The sequence below is a fragment of the Cynocephalus volans genome, chromosome 6, assembly GCF_027409185.1.
Source record: "Cynocephalus volans isolate mCynVol1 chromosome 6, mCynVol1.pri, whole genome shotgun sequence".
Taxonomy (NCBI): domain Eukaryota; kingdom Metazoa; phylum Chordata; class Mammalia; order Dermoptera; family Cynocephalidae; genus Cynocephalus; species Cynocephalus volans.
The window spans coordinates 25,915,559-25,930,896 of NC_084465.1; the positions used below are offsets into that span (position 1 = coordinate 25,915,559).

The window sequence follows — 15,338 nt, forward strand, 5'->3', positions numbered from 1 at the left end:
ACAAACTGGTGCAGAGGCAGACCCCTACACTTAACTTTTCTAATACTGTCGCATAAATCTCAACACAGAAGCTGTCAACAACATCATCACATTTCTGGGCATGCAGCCATGTGAGAGGTCAGATAAAGTACCTGAGAACAAGAATTCCCATTCGCTCTATCTGGCAGGTAAGAAACTTCCATCAGATTCCTCTTATATTTTGTTGCAAAACTAAATAGGAAGGGATGTGGATGGGCATCTTATGCCCTGCTGTTGTCCCATCATCCCATTATATGAGTAATAATTTGAAACCCAGTCAAAATGAATAATTTGTTATGCATGCTATTCTTAGATTTTTCTTTTAAGAAATACAGTTGGCCTAAAACACTTATTAAATCTCTCCCACAGATACCAGTGCCACACCACTCCTCTTTTGGGTACTCCAAATCAATTATTGAATACCGTCTATGTACCTGGTCTCATGGGAATAAAAAAAAAAACATTCAAAACTTATATGTAGGACTCAATTCCCACAAATCTCTAGAAAAGCTAAACTAAAATAATAGAAAGGAGATGCAGGCAGAACATTATAAATTTCATTATTCAGAGCTTGAGTTCTTAATATGGTTTTCCTCACTCTTTCCTCTCAGGTGTATACAGAGGTGGCTATGATTTATTGGTGAGGTCCAGACTGGCCTTAGCAGATGGAGTGACCATGCAGGTGACCGTCAGAAGCAAAGAAAGAATACCAGTAGATGTTATCTTGGCTTCTGTTGGATAAGTTCTTACTGGGCAAGAAGTTGATGCACACTTCATTGTCAGTGGGCTTTTAGGCTAGTAGCATGAATCTCCCAGAATCACACTTTTAAAGATTAATGACTTTGGAGAAGCAGATTAAACATTGGGCCCTGAGCCAGCAGATCAAGCAAATGTCTGTCATTGTGCATGGGTTGGTTTTGTTTTTGTTTTCTTTTTGTTACACTTGGTCAGCTTTGGTATGATAGTTCAGCTTTGGGTGATATTAAAAGTCAAATACTATCCTATATTCTAGCTGCTTAACTTCATTATATTCTTTAATTTAATGTGTGTCTGAAAGCTCCTGGCAATGTTGGAAGTTTTTATCCCAGAGGGATGGTGGGGGAGGGGAAGGCAGAGTCCACTTTTGTCACAATTCATTTTTATTAGTAGAAAATAAACACTTATTCCAGTTTCAAAGTTGTTATACTTGAAGTTGCTAATAAAAAAAAATGAATTTAAAATAATCACTTAATAATCCTGCTTTTGACTAAGATGATGAAAACTCTGTGGCTTAAAAAAAAAGTGTTCAGCACCATTTGTTCATAGGTCTTTCAGAATTTGTTAAGTTTCTGGAACTTTCCTGTCCATAACGTACAGGAATTGCTGAGCTACATGAGAAAGCCTCTCTCGGACAGACAATGGGAAATTAAGCAATCATCATAAAAGGAATCAGTATACATTTACATGGTAACTTGGGCTATTCAATGATCCCCTCCCCTCCACTTTTGCTCAGGAGGGACATGCTTCTAAGCACTGAGGTATAAGGAGTCAGACTGTTATTTACTGTTAGAATTGGCCTTTCCAGCTAATAATAGTAAATCTCTTGCACAGATGCTACTGGTCCTTAATGTCCTGTGATTTTAGGAAATTCTGTAAATAGTTTGGATTTAGTTCAATTTATTCAGAAATTAAACATGTTTAATAAGGTTCACTACTCTGGCAGAGTAAGGGTCTGCTAGTTAAGTATCCTTATAAAATATACCTAACAAACATGTAGGTAAATCAAAGTCTTAAAGCATACTGAGAATACTGCATTATTTGAGCCAATGTCTACTTTAACAAAATGTCTATAATTAAAAGCAGCTAATGAAACTAAATCCAAAGTTATGACAAAGGAGACTCACTCTCACTTGAAGTTGTGTTGCTTAGAGAACTTTAAAAAAACATGCCTTTAAAGCCACTCAAGGAAAGTTAAGGAGGCCCCCTCTCCTCATTCTTTACTGTAGGATTCCAGTTGGGATTGGGCCAGATATTAATTAGTATTTCCGAATATTTCAGCAAAGTCCATAGAAGCATTCAAAAGTCTTTTATGCAAAAGAATGTCTGTCTCTCTGCATCAGAGAGTAGTAGTGCTCATCAGAATTTCTGAATAACACAAGTCCATACACTTGATCAGATGTCAATGGAATGGGAGATGGACTATTATGTCAACCCTTAGTCAGAGCTTCTGCTTGCTATTTCCTATATACTGTTCACCAATGTGAGTCAAGTGTACTTTTGTGAGAGAATGGTATTTGATGGCCAGGACCTCTTTTGGGCATTTCTTCCTAAGTGGAATACACAACAGATAAGGGAGTGGAGTAGGGGAGGTAATACAGGGTAGCTACTCTTTCCAGCTCAGAAGGAGTTGATGAAGCCCATATATGCATTCAAGAAGCCCATGGGATCCTCTAGCTGTGGATAGTGGCTAATGTGGTCATCCAGAATCGACACTGTGGACCGCGGCAGCGTTTTCCTAGTGGAAGAGAACAGCATGTAGGTGAACTTGAGGCTGGAGGGAGGGGAGGGGATGTAAGCCAGTGGGAAGCCCCAGTAAATGCCCCTGCAGACATACCACACTGGAAGGAACCATCAAAGAGCTTATTTACCTTCTACTTTGGAATTGTATCTTAGGCAGATAAATTCGCAATTCCATTTATACAGACTAGTTTTTAAACATTCGGAATCCAACGGACAACTTGAAAACATAACACTTTTGCAACAATTGTCAAAGCAGAATGACTTTCAGCTCCTTAGAGAAGCATAAAGCATCAAACAAGTAGATTATTCAGCAACTCACTGCCCAAGCAAAGATAACAAAGGACCTTCCTTAATCCCAGGAGATGAGAGAGGGTATTTTGTTTAAAATTATATGCAAGCTGTTTACTACTGGGTTGTGTCCACTAGGCTATATGAAGGGATGGAACATCCTTATGTGACACAATCAGTCAAGATTTCATATTCCGACACCTTCCAAATTAGTATCTAGAGAGAATAACCACCAATGAGAAGGCACCTTTCCACAGTGAGCTCTTCTCAGTCTCTCTTCTCAATCTCTCCTTGCAGTCTGCTTGCTTAGGTCAACGAATTAGCTTTACAATCAGACTAAAACAAACATTTCTTAAGATATATCCACTTTCATTTTTTCTATTCACAAGATAGCTTTTCTTACCTGTACACCTAGGAATGTAGCCATGACAGTGAAAACAGACTGTATAAAGCAAGAGAATGTATAACTGAATTTCTTGATCTCTATGTTTGTGAGAATAAGATTGGCCTGACTTATCTTTTTACTATATGTTTCCTCAATGAACAGCCAGTGAGGTAAGAGACAATGGCCAACAGCCCTCCACAGGTAATTCTATTTACCATTGTCAGGATGAGATACTAACAAAACAAAAGCTCACCTGTACAGCTCCAAAAACTCTGGATAGGGATTTACAGGATCCATTGGCCCATAGATAAAATGAACTAGGAAAAAGAAGAGTAATGAATTACTAACAGCTCTCACATCTATTCTCCTACTCCTACCCTAAAATTCACTCTCCTCCAAGAAAAAAGATTATCTGTAAGTAAATTTGTTTAATGATACCAAACCCAGCTTTTTTATTAGGTAGTCTATAAAAAACTGCTGGAAACAAGCCAATTAGTTCATTTGCCACATTTTCTCCTGTATACAGCCATTTGGTCCCTCCTCTAGCTCTTCTGTGCCCTGGACCAAAAGGATTAAGCCCCACTTTCAGCATTTTTTTTTTCTATAAATCCAGGATACTGTCATTCTTTAGGTCTCTCTCTATAAATGACCCTTGACATTTGAAATCAACCAGTAATCTCCTAGCACTAACTACTATGTATGAGACACTGTATTGATATTTTTTTCTTCAGTCTCTAAGAATGGAGAGAGAAATGAGCACAAACCACCTATAACCTCTTGATTAGTAATCTAAACAGCCTTCTGTCCCAGCAACAGCATCTAACGTGACAGTCACTGACAATGCACCACAGAAACCGGTGATACCAACTACCTTTGCAATAATGTCTCAATGTTTTATATACTTCACTCTACACACACATCACTGGTGTTCCAGATGTTGGGAGTAGGGTTGCCAGTAAAATAAAGGATGCCTAGTTAAATGTGAATTTCAGATTAAAAAAATGAATTGGGGTGGGGGGTGGAGTATAAATATGTCCCAAATATTGCACAGCACATACTTATACTAAAAAAGTATTTGTTGCTCATCTAAACTTCAAATTTAACTGGGTGTCTTATATTTTTATTTGCTAAATCTGGTAACCCTAATTGAAGGTGATAGGAGTTGCAATTATTTTAACCCTATAGTCCTTCAGTTTTCCTATCAAGAGATAATATAAAAATACTCACTGGGAATAGTTACAGAGGCAAGAGCTCCAACCCAGCGTCTTCTAAACTTCTTCCTCTGATTGATGTACTGTAAGAGACTATGGGATAGAGAAGTCAGCAGGGGCAGAACAAGAAACATTTATTTCCTGTATTGATATGGGGATTCAAATGCCTGACATGAGACACAAGGAACATATGTTTTCTTAATCCAGAAGCAATTTGGCATTCCTGGGAATGGCCCACTTAATTTATCTATTTCTGTTAACCTCTACACTTAACCACCATATAGCTATATCAGTGATCCTGCCTATTATCAACATAAGCATTAATGGCTGTGTGTTTATTAAGCAGGGAATGAGATCTAGGAAAGCTGAAAGTTGTTTTGGATTATATACGACTAAAGCCCAAGTCTAAGGTTCTGATTTTTGCTCCACCACTCACTATCTCTGTGACTCAAAGATGTAACACATATCTTTCTACCTCAGTTTCCTCTTTTTAAAATGAAAGGATTAACCTACATGACCTCTAGGTCGACATCTAAAACAGCACAAAGCTTCAGCCTCTGCACTTCATCTGACTACAGATAAAATGGGGTGAAAGCCTCTTCCTACAGTGTAAGAAGCCATGGCCACATTTTAGAACTCAAATTCAGGTGCTATTGTTCTTCCTGGCAACACCAGGAGAGGTATTTTTGTGAACTTGAAGTATTACCTCTTAAAAACAGTATTTACTTTTTTGGAAAGGAAAATATAAAAGAATTTTAAAGGACAGTCTTGCTTTTCAATTTTTTTACATTTAAATGAATCTTCAGGAATCTCATGGGGGTTAGGAGTGGGGAGGAAGAATGGGCTCCCTCAAATGCACAATTCCTAGTACAGCCATCAGTTAAAACACCAGAAGCTACACTAACCTAGTTGGCAAAAGGACAGGGTCTTATCCCAAGTGGTTACAGATATCACCATCACTAGATTCCTCTATGAAAGCGCAGCTACATTCTCATTTGAACCAAGGCATGGGAATTCTTTGTAGAAGACAGACAAGTCTTCCCTCTCAGCCCCTGTTGCTACAGAAATGATATACAAAAAGAAGAGTCTTATACTTTTGAGAGAGGCACTAACCTCCTTTTACAACTAAGATTAAACATTTTGAAGCATTTAATATTAACAAAAAGTCCAAAGAAGGATTCACCAAAGTCAATCAGCCAGTTAGAAACTGAATTAGCAGCTGTTTATCCAAACTTTTTGTGCCACATGGCTTAGGCTCAGGGCTCACTCTATTCTCGATTTCTTTCTTAGAAAGTACAGGCCATGACTGTTTTTGACTTGCCTGCTAGGTCATAACCAACCTTCTTGTGATAGGGAACAAGCCAGCAAGGAACAGAACAGCTATCCTGTATCTTTCTCCATTCTCCAAAAAAAAAAAAAAGCCTCTGGAAACCAAAGCAAAGGGTTATTTCTTACCTGTCGATGACTAAGTTCCCATCGTTGTTGCGGATCCCTGCCCACATGTCCCACAGCTCACTCTCAGAGGGTCGGGTATATGGTCCAAAGACTGGGGTAAGACTGAGAGAGTCCAAAATGCAGGAAGATAAGTGTAAGGAGAATTCAGAATGTTAAATATGACTGAAACCTCAGAGGTCATGCGGTCTGACTCTTCACTGATTTATGAATTCCTTCTACTACTTCCCTGGCAAGTGTACAACACCTTTGCTTTAAAAATCTCAAACCCTACGACTTGGCCCAGAGTTGTAATGGCAGCACCTTTTCACTACACTGTTCCCAGGCCATAGTCAATCACTGACAATGACTTACCCTCGAGAGAATACAAAGAAATTCATCAACCGAGTGAGGATGGGTGACAGCACGCCTCCATCTTTGAGTAGCTGTAAGTAAATAAGTGAAAGTAAATATCAGGAATTCAGTGTAAGACAACTCACAAGGACAAAAGATTTTATACTAAGAACTACAAAATGTCTTTAGCCAAATCTCTTTCTACTGAAAGGTTTGATACTTGGCTTTTTGGTTTTTGTTCTGCCTACCTACATTCCTCTCTCATCAAAGACAAACTTTTTTTTTTTAAGTTTTATTTTTAATTGACAATAATTGTATATATATCAGAGTACTTCAAAAAGTTCATGTAAAGATTCGTATTATCTTTTAATTCCATTTTCCCATGAACTTTTTGAAGTACCCTTGTATGTGGGTTAAAATATGATGTTTCAATAGACTTATACATGATGGAATAATCAAATCAGGTTAATCAGCATATCTATCACCTCAACTATTTATCATTTCTTTGTGGTGAGATCATTTTAACTGTTTTGTAGTTAGTAGTTAATAATGTATATTTCATAATAGCTAGAAGAACAGATTTTAAATGTTCTCATCACAATCTATTACTAATTCCCTTTAAGATTACATTTCTACACTTCACTAAATCCCTGAGTTAGTTCTGAAATATTCAAGTTTAGACGAGGATACCAATTTGTTCAAACATCATGCTCATGACCCAAATATTTCCAAAGCTGTATTTCTCTAAGTATTTGTTGACCTCTTATCCTCAATAATAGTTTTGCGTTTTATGTAGGAACTATTTCCATTGCTTTGTTTTCTTAAGAAGGGAAAAACTAACTTCATTAATGTACGTTCATGAGAAGGAGGATTTTAACTACAGCCCATTACAACAGGTACAGCCCTTTAAAAAGTCCCAGCATTATTGACATCAGCACAAATCTTAAACCTGAAGACCTATTCAGTGCAGTAGCCAACCTTTTGGAGAAGGAGAGGACGGTGAGTCTCAGGAAAGATACCTGTAGGAGAAGAGGGGACTTATCTTAACCATTTACCAGCTTTAGGTCAAACACAACCGCATTACTGGAGACTATCCACCCTATTCACTTATCGCCATTGGGCCTTTACTGCCAAAATAGAATTACAAAAAAAACTTAATACTGTTGTCTAATTACTTCTCTGGGGAATTCTGTGTTTAACTGGTCAAATTACATCCCACTGGAATTACTTTTCCCATTTTAAAGGTAGAGAAACAGGGGAGAAATAATTTATATGGTTATCCATTATGCTGATGACTAGGCTCTGCCTCCCCTTAGCATTTCCTTCCATCACTCAGAACACAGTGTTGTTAATGATTTGGGCTGTGAAAAAAAAACCAAACAAAAATTTTACAGATTTTTCAGTATGTGCAGGGCCCCAAAACAATCTAGAGTTTTTCCTTTTCCGTTTCTATCCAGAGTCAATGGAAGAAAGCCATGAGTATCACTGATAAAGGGACAGACGGGATCTTCTTCCGGTATACCCTTAAGGCATTGAAGGACATTTGGATATTCATGGATTCACAAGCCAGGCTCAATGGCACACAAAGAAAAAGAAACATCATAAGGTCTAATCAGGGCTTCACTAATTTCTAACTGAAACTTGGTACTGCCATCAATTAAGAGTTCAGGAATCTAATACTAATAACATAGTAGTAGTATTAGTGGCTTAATCCTATGTCTGCAGTTCTATACTTTCAAAACCCACTGCAGTTGTTAACAGATATGGCAAAATCGCACTTATATTCTTCACTACTTCTTTTGTTGCTTGGTTTGTTTGGCAGATGGCCAGTATAAGGATCGAACTCTGGACTTTGTTGTTATTAGCACCACGCTCTAACCAAGTGAGCAACCTGGCCAGCCCCCTCCCTTTCCAATCATAGTTGTTACTTAGACCCACCACTAGATCTTGCTATCTAATGCACTGAAAAGCACATATTACTATAAAGCAGTTCTTGGTGACCATATGTCAATATAATCACTTTCCTTTGTAAACCTATTTATTTTATTTTCTATATTTAAAAACATTATTCTGTGAAAGGGTCCACACATCTCATCAGACAACCAAAAAAGGTAAAGATCCCCTAGTTTGTGTCTGTTTGCAGTATCATCAGATTACCATTCAGATGTCACCGTAATATCTAAAGGTGGCCTGTCTAGACTACACCCCCCTTTCTACCTACAGCCAAGACAATTACCTCCATTTGAGAGACAGAGACTCTTTATGGTAAGCCGACCAGATCGATTCTGCTTGTACCTAAAACAGGGGATGAGGAAACACACGTAGCTTAGCAGACATACTAATGCAGTGGCTGAAGACAGACTCACGAGAAGGAAAAAATGGCTAGAAAGAATCGGAACAATTAATTTCCCAGCATATTATGCTAGCGCAACCTGTGAAGAGTACAGAAGTCTGTGCCTTCACTGACCTATAAAGCAGCTCCTGAGCAACTATGTCTCCGTAATCATGAGACAAAAGGTTGATCCTGCGGTTCTGGAGCCCCAGATGCCGCAAAAGTGACTCCACGATGCTGGCCTGCTCAAATATGGAGTAGTGATGTGGTCTCTGAGGAAAGGAAAACCCAGATATACAGGATGAAGTCATGAGTACCGATTTCCCTGTCAGCCTTACCCCACCTCTGTCACATCCACCCCCACACCGCAACATGGGTCCCATATAGGTGCTGCTTACCGGTTTGTCGCTAAAGCCAAAGCCTAAGAAATCAAGGGCAATCACTCGATGAAACCTCAGGGTCAGACCTTCCCAAATCTATGAGAAAGAAAGGATGAATTCGACTTACTGCCTCTGCCCCTCCCTCCCCCGAAGCACAGGAGCTTCATCTCTGTATCAGCATAACAGACTTTGACAAAGAGAAAACCTCATGAAACCACCACAGGCACTGTAGATGATCCTCTTGGAAAGTGCTTTATTTCTAGAAATTAATCTCTATTGAGGGAGGAACTCCAGCATTTTTAACTTGGCAGTGATCCTTTCCAGATTGCCAAAGAGTTTTTTACTCCCTTACAGTAAATGATAAACAGTTCAACATTTAATGTTATTTTATTAAGGAATTCAAATTTGCGAGAGCCTCCTAGTGCTGATTTAAAAATCCTTGATTTTGGGGCCGACCCCAGTGACTCACTCGGGAGAGTGCGGCGCTGGGAGCGCAGCAGCGCTCTGGCCGCGGGTTTGGATCCTATATAGGGATGGCCGGTGCGCTCACTGGCTGAGCGTGGTGCAGGCGACGCCAAGCCAAGGGTTGCGATCCCCTTACCGGTCACAAAAAAAGACCCCCCCAAAAAAAAAAATCCTTGATTTTGGATTGTTAAATACATAGTAGGACCTAGAAGTCTGACTTTATTACCTTGTACCAATCATAGCTGGATGTTGGAAAGCCATGTAAAAGCACAACTATCTCCGGACTTCCAACCACACCCACAGAGTCTGGAAAGAAGGAGAGACATCAGTTAGGCCAAATCCTTATAAAAATAACCTTGAAGATTTTAAAATCTAAGTAATCTGGTACAAAGGTATAAGAAACCATGACCAAATTAATGACATTAAAATGATACACTCTTTAAAATGCAAGCTTATTGCTTTAGGTAAGAACAGTCATTTTCTCCTTTTAATAGGTATATTTAAAAATTGTCAATAGCATACTATGTTAAAATACTTGAAAGCAGCTTGCTCACTTTCACCTAGATTTTTTTTTAAAAGCATATCCCCATTTCTCCTTTGATTTTGTATTAATATGAAAATCATTTTTCACAGTAAAAATGTAAACTTTCACAGTTAAAAAATATACAATCACAACATATAAACTACAAATTCTTTGTACCTTATCATTAAATGGCCTCACAAAAATTCTCTGATATAGCAATTCTTCCCAGCAAACACCTTAGTTTATGCTATCTGTCCAGCACTTTATTTCAGCAGGAGACCCATTCCAATATCAAAAGCATAATGTTCAAACTATTACAGGATTCTATCAACTATAAAAAAGGGTTAATCAATATAGACATGACCATTTTAAATGCATATGAAATATGTAATCATTAAACATCTTTTAAATTAGCCAAACATTAGACAGTAAAATGCCATGCTAATAGTACTGGATTAAAACTGATACATTCATATACTGCCAGTAACATGAAAATTTGAAAATAAGATTTTCAAAAATAACTTAGAAGCAATTAAAATTTTTATATACTTTAGCCTAAGAATATTATTCTTAAGACTCTATGCAAATAAAATCATTCCATTTATACAAGTAGTACAATTTGAAAATGTAAGGAAAAAATAAACTACACACATGAAGCTTTCCCTTCAACATTAACTAAAACTTTGACAAACTGGAGAAAACCCAAATAACCAACATAAAGGAAAGTATATACTTACTTAATTGAATAGAGCAAATGGGAGGAGGTCAGGAGCAATAATGAAAAACGGTTTATGACAAACATTTTTCGTTATTGCTCTTGACCCCCGCCCAAAAGAAATCTTTTCCAATCTGTTTCTCAGTTTCTTCACCTATAAAATGAGGTAAATGGTACCTATCTCTAAGTGCTATTGTAAAAATTAAATGAAACAATGAGGGCCGAGCATATAACTCAATGCCTGGCATATGGTAATTACTTGGTAAGTAGCAGTCAGAGTAATAATTATCATTAACAAATTAATTTGTTACAACAGTATAAGACTTAATCACATTTACTTCCACATATAACAAATAATCTTTCTAGAAAACAATTCAATAAAATGAAATTGGGGATGGGGGAGAGAGAACCAGCCAAAGGTAGATCATCAGTGAATACTGTTTTGTCTATGCTAGCTGACACTAGGGGCGCACAAAAGAGAAAACTAATATCTGAATACAAATCAGGCGATGAAGAAAACTGATAATAAAGTCAGGTCACAGAGATTGGAATCGCAATTCCACCCCCCACTCTCCAGCAGTTTTCTGAGTTTCCATGCTATCAAGTGACAGAGGGGAATTAGTCCACTACTTCATATACACTACACAGAAAAAGGGCTTACTCCCCTCCATCACTAAGGAGCAACAGAGACCAGCAGACACAAAATATGCACCTCAGCCGGGACCTAGATGAACGACCTGCGCAGGGTGCTCCAGTAGTCCAGTTCTTACCTTGGTAGAAGATACGTAGTCCCTTGTAGGTAAAAAATTTGCCAGACGACTTCCATGAGTGCAGAGCCGGGGAAAGCTGAGGGGGTGGGATGTGCAGATAGGCAGCAAGCAGGGGCACGGCCAGGAGCCCCACCTGCACCCACCACTCCCTCATCCTGTAGGAGAAGCAGAGACCTGCCATAAGCAGTCAGCGTGACCAAAACTGATAAGATGGAGTGGGCAATTTCTGTACCATGCAGAAAGTTTACCTAGACGAACGTGATCGTACCTTTGCCTGCTATGGTAATCACCATATTTGCTCACCAATCTAATTTTAAGGCAAAAACATATTATTTCAATATGTAATCATCCGCCTCTGCTCCCCCACTTTAACCTCTCAACCCTCCCCTTGTGTCCTTCTTGATACCTGCTGAAGAGGTTGTTATGTAAATTAAAGGAAGATTACTTAAGTATTTCACTCTTTCAACGGCTTTTATCAAGAAAAAAATAATAATTTCCTTCATATTTACTCTAAAAGCTCTACAACCTACCCACTGGCCCCCACCAGTAAAATGTTTGATTAAAAAAAACAAATAACATATATACATATATGTAGTAACTTATCACGTTCTTAAGCAGACAGCTGCTCCTGATTTTTAATACTTAATCAATCTTCTGGCCCCAGTGAAGCCCCATTTGGTACTACTGTCTGGATTTGGGCTGAGAAACTGCTCAGGGCAGAGTCTGAAAATAAGAAGATAGCTGCACTGTACACATATTACAACATAAGCAGCTTTGTCGTGACCCTGAATATCTAATCTCTTGAGAGGTCAGGGCAGCAGATTATATTCCTGCTTTTCTTTAGCAGACTCTTGAGGAAGTTCTCATTTATTTAATTTTTTTTTTAGGACTCTTCCCCCACCTACCCCTAGTAAGGCAGAGCTCATACCCAGCATGAGGGTGTTAGTTTTGTCTTTGGAAGGAGAGCACTGATTTGTGCATCCAACTTTCCCTTATCCAGGATTTCACAGGTCCAGATCAATTTATCCACACTGAGTACTAAATAGGAATTAGAAACAATTCACTCTTTCTAGTCTACGACTCCTGATGGTCACGAGGGAAAGAATTGTCAGTAAAATAGAAATTCTCTCAAAACACCCGGAATGGAAATAACACCCTCCACAACTAAAATTAGAGTAGTCAAGAAAATACAGCTATAAATAAAGGAATGTAATTGCTAAAGCCCTGATGGAAAGTGCTTGGTACCTGTACACACATCCTTCCACCACTCTACCTGTCATCTGGCCACAATCCCTACCCGCTGCAAGTTAATCCAACTCACAAAATACTTTTTTTTAACTCTAAAAATAATAAGCCCGTGGTTCCACAATGGTAAAATAACCATGTCCCTTGAAGAATCTCAGCTCCCCGCCTAGTTTTTAGGCATGGCTAGGAGAATCATTTTTTTTTTTTTCCCCTCCAAAGTATCTGTCCTTAAAATCGACATAATGATTTGGTTATACCTTTCAAGGTAAAACTAGAAATGATTCGAAAAAATGCCTGGACATGAAGGTTATATCACAGTTTTGACACCACAACAGTGTAGCAGGCTACATCCCGAAACGTCCTTGAAAGGTAAGATGACGGAAGGCGCTAGGTCCTGATGAGCGTCCTCTCAGCACTGCCTGTCCTGGCCTTCCGTTCGCGCGCTTTCACATGCACCTCTCCACACTCCTTTCCCGCTGCGCTGCTGCTCGTCGCGTCCATTCACGGCTTCCCGCGGCCGAACCTGCGCAGTGACTCAGCACAGAGCCAGGGAGGGGCTGCCAGAGAAGCAAACGCGGAGCCTTCCCCGCTGCTGGTGGTGCGTGTGTGGCGAGGGGGTGCGAAAAAACAAACCACTAGGCACCCCCGGCTTACACACTCCGCTCCTGCACACCCCAGCCTCCACACCCTGCTCCTCTTGCTCCAAGAAAGCAAAGAGGCCAACCCTCAGAAAGCCTTTTTCCGTCTTCATTACCTCGGTAAAAATGCTCCACTGACATTTCAGGATTTTTAGTAGTGAAGCGATCTGGCAATCAATAGGCAAAATGGATTACACAAACATTTTTTGGCCCAAATCCCCATTGTTTGATTAGCCATGAGTCGAGAGAATAAATTCAGCAAACTCCAGTAACAAACTTTCTGGAAATTATCCATTCTGAGCCTTGATTTCTTCATCTTGTAAGCAGGAAAAAATGCACATCTCATACCACCAAAACTGCCCACCTGACGGCATCGCAGTAAGATGATAAACTACTTTGTAAATGTGCTAAGCCAATGCAAACGAGTCCCGTGTAACAGTATGACAGTTCGGTCACACTGTCATCCTCACCTGCGCTTTTCCTCACTGAAATCTGAAAAGTACGCCACGGTGAGATGGCACTGCGAGTCCTCGTCACACCTACGTGGTACTCATGCCACCGCGATACCAGGGTCTTGAAATCGTAAACCGCACCAGGGCAATACTCGGGTACTGAAATGAAAACTGCGCCAGGATAACAGCCGGGTTTTGAAATCCTAAATTGCACCAAAGGGTCCTGAAATTCTAAATCGTACCACGATGATACAAAGCTTGAAATCCTAAATTTCAGCAAGGCGACGCGGGAGTCTAGAAATCCTAAATCGCACCAGAGTGATTCCGGGGTCCAGAAATCCTAAGTCACGCCAAAGCGCTGACCAGGTCTAAAAATACTAAATCGCACCAGGGCGGTGCCGAGGTCTAGAGATGGTAAGTCGCGCCACAGTGTTGACTGGGTCTAAAATCCGTAAATCGCACCAAGGCGATGCCAGCATCTAAAAATTCCAAATTACGCCACAGCGTTGACCCGGTCTAAAAACCCTAAGTCGCAGCAGGGGAACACTGGGGCCTAAAAACCCCAAATTGCACCAGAGCGATGCCAGAATCTAAAAATCCGAAATCACACCAATGCGATGCCGACGTCTGAAAATACTAAATCGCATCAGGGCGATGCTGAGGTCTAAAAATCCTAAATCCCGCCAGGGTAATACCGGGGTCTAGAGAACCTCCGTCGCGCCCCAGCGTTGACCGGGTCTAAAAATCCTAAATCGCCCTATGGCGACACTGGGGTCTAGAGATTCTAAGTCTCGCCACAGCATTGACTGCGTCTAAAAACCCTGAATCGCACCAGGGTGATGCCGGGGTCTAAAAATCCTAATTCGCACCAGGGCGATCCCGGGGTCTAAAAATCCTAATTCAGAGAGATCCCAAATTCTGAACATTCTTACCGTGTGCAGGCAGAGCAACCTCCAAAGACAAGAACATGCACCGCCCGCCCAGTGGGGTTTTGGCCGGGAGGCAGCCCAGCTCGGACATACGGCGTCCCCGCTAGCCCGCATCGCCGTCCGGGAAGGCCAGCCACACACCCCGCGCCCGCCACCAGCGCGCAGGCACCCACCTGCGGAGGCGATCTCGGCGCACCATGGCCGCGTTATCCCATGCCGCCCGCCGCAGCGTTGCGGAGCACCGGGCGCGCCGCAGCGCCCGCAGCCGTGCAGGGCCGGCCGGCAGCAGGGGCGCAGCCCACAGCCTGCGCAGGGCGGCGGAGCGGCCGGCAGCGAGCAGCCACTCGGGCGAGCGCTGCGGCACTGCGCTCGCGAGGCGCGGCTGCCGCAGAGGAGGCGCCGGGGACGCCGCAGCTCGCGGAGATGCGCCAGGGTTTGCTGGGTGCCGCGGCAGCGCCGAGCGAGCGGGCACCAGCTTTTAGAGCCCACCCGTGCCCCGCCCCTGGCCCGCCCACCGCGCCGCAGCGCCCCTCCCGCCCCCGCCTGCCGCAGAGCCCCTCCCGGCAGCCCCGCCACCGCAGCTGCCGCAGAGACCCGACGCCTCCTCACAGCAGCTCCAATAGGGGGCACCTTCAGGGGGCACCCCGCTGCTACCTCGCGGGCCCCCAACCCCGATCTTGAGGTTCTGCTGCAGAAACCCTCC

At 41.4% G+C, this 15,338-nt stretch overlaps 2 protein-coding genes across 2 annotated transcripts in view; one reads left to right on the plus strand and one right to left on the minus strand.

The window, feature by feature from the left end:
* Window positions 1–1,194, plus strand: part of COPG2 (COPI coat complex subunit gamma 2) — a 330,424-nt gene extending 329,230 nt beyond the window's left edge. Inside the window, exons 23-24 of the mRNA XM_063099417.1 lie at window positions 69–167; window positions 630–1,194. Coding sequence (XP_062955487.1) covers window positions 69–167; window positions 630–760 — 230 coding nt within the window. The 3' untranslated portion in view covers window positions 761–1,194. The remainder of the gene's footprint in view (window positions 1–68; window positions 168–629) is intronic.
* Window positions 1,195–1,736: 542 nt separating this feature from the next.
* MEST (mesoderm specific transcript) lies at window positions 1,737–11,525 on the minus strand. The gene is made up of 11 exons (XM_063099418.1): window positions 11,372–11,525; window positions 9,590–9,669; window positions 8,917–8,994; window positions 8,654–8,790; window positions 8,423–8,481; window positions 7,165–7,205; window positions 6,208–6,278; window positions 5,857–5,958; window positions 4,418–4,494; window positions 3,444–3,507; window positions 1,737–2,512 (listed from the first exon to the last, which is right to left on the minus strand). Exons 1-11 carry the CDS (start codon window positions 11,523–11,525, stop codon window positions 2,395–2,397), a joined length of 981 nt encoding a protein of 326 aa, XP_062955488.1. The 3' UTR covers window positions 1,737–2,394.
* Between the last annotated feature and the right edge of the window lie 3,813 nt (window positions 11,526–15,338).

Excerpts from the sequence above, each read along its gene's own strand:
- MEST (XM_063099418.1), bottom strand. The coding sequence starts at position 11,525 with ATGAGGGAGTGGTGGGTGCAGGTGGGGCTCCTGGCCGTGCCCCTGCTT. Across the intron at positions 8,482-8,653 it reads GCTCAGGAGCTGCTTTATAG|GTACAAGCAGAATCGATCTG; the intron begins GTCAGTGAAGGC and ends CCCCTGTTTTAG. Across the intron at positions 3,508-4,417 it reads TGCCTCTGTAACTATTCCCA|TTCATTTTATCTATGGGCCA; the intron begins GTGAGTATTTTT and ends TCTTTTTCCTAG.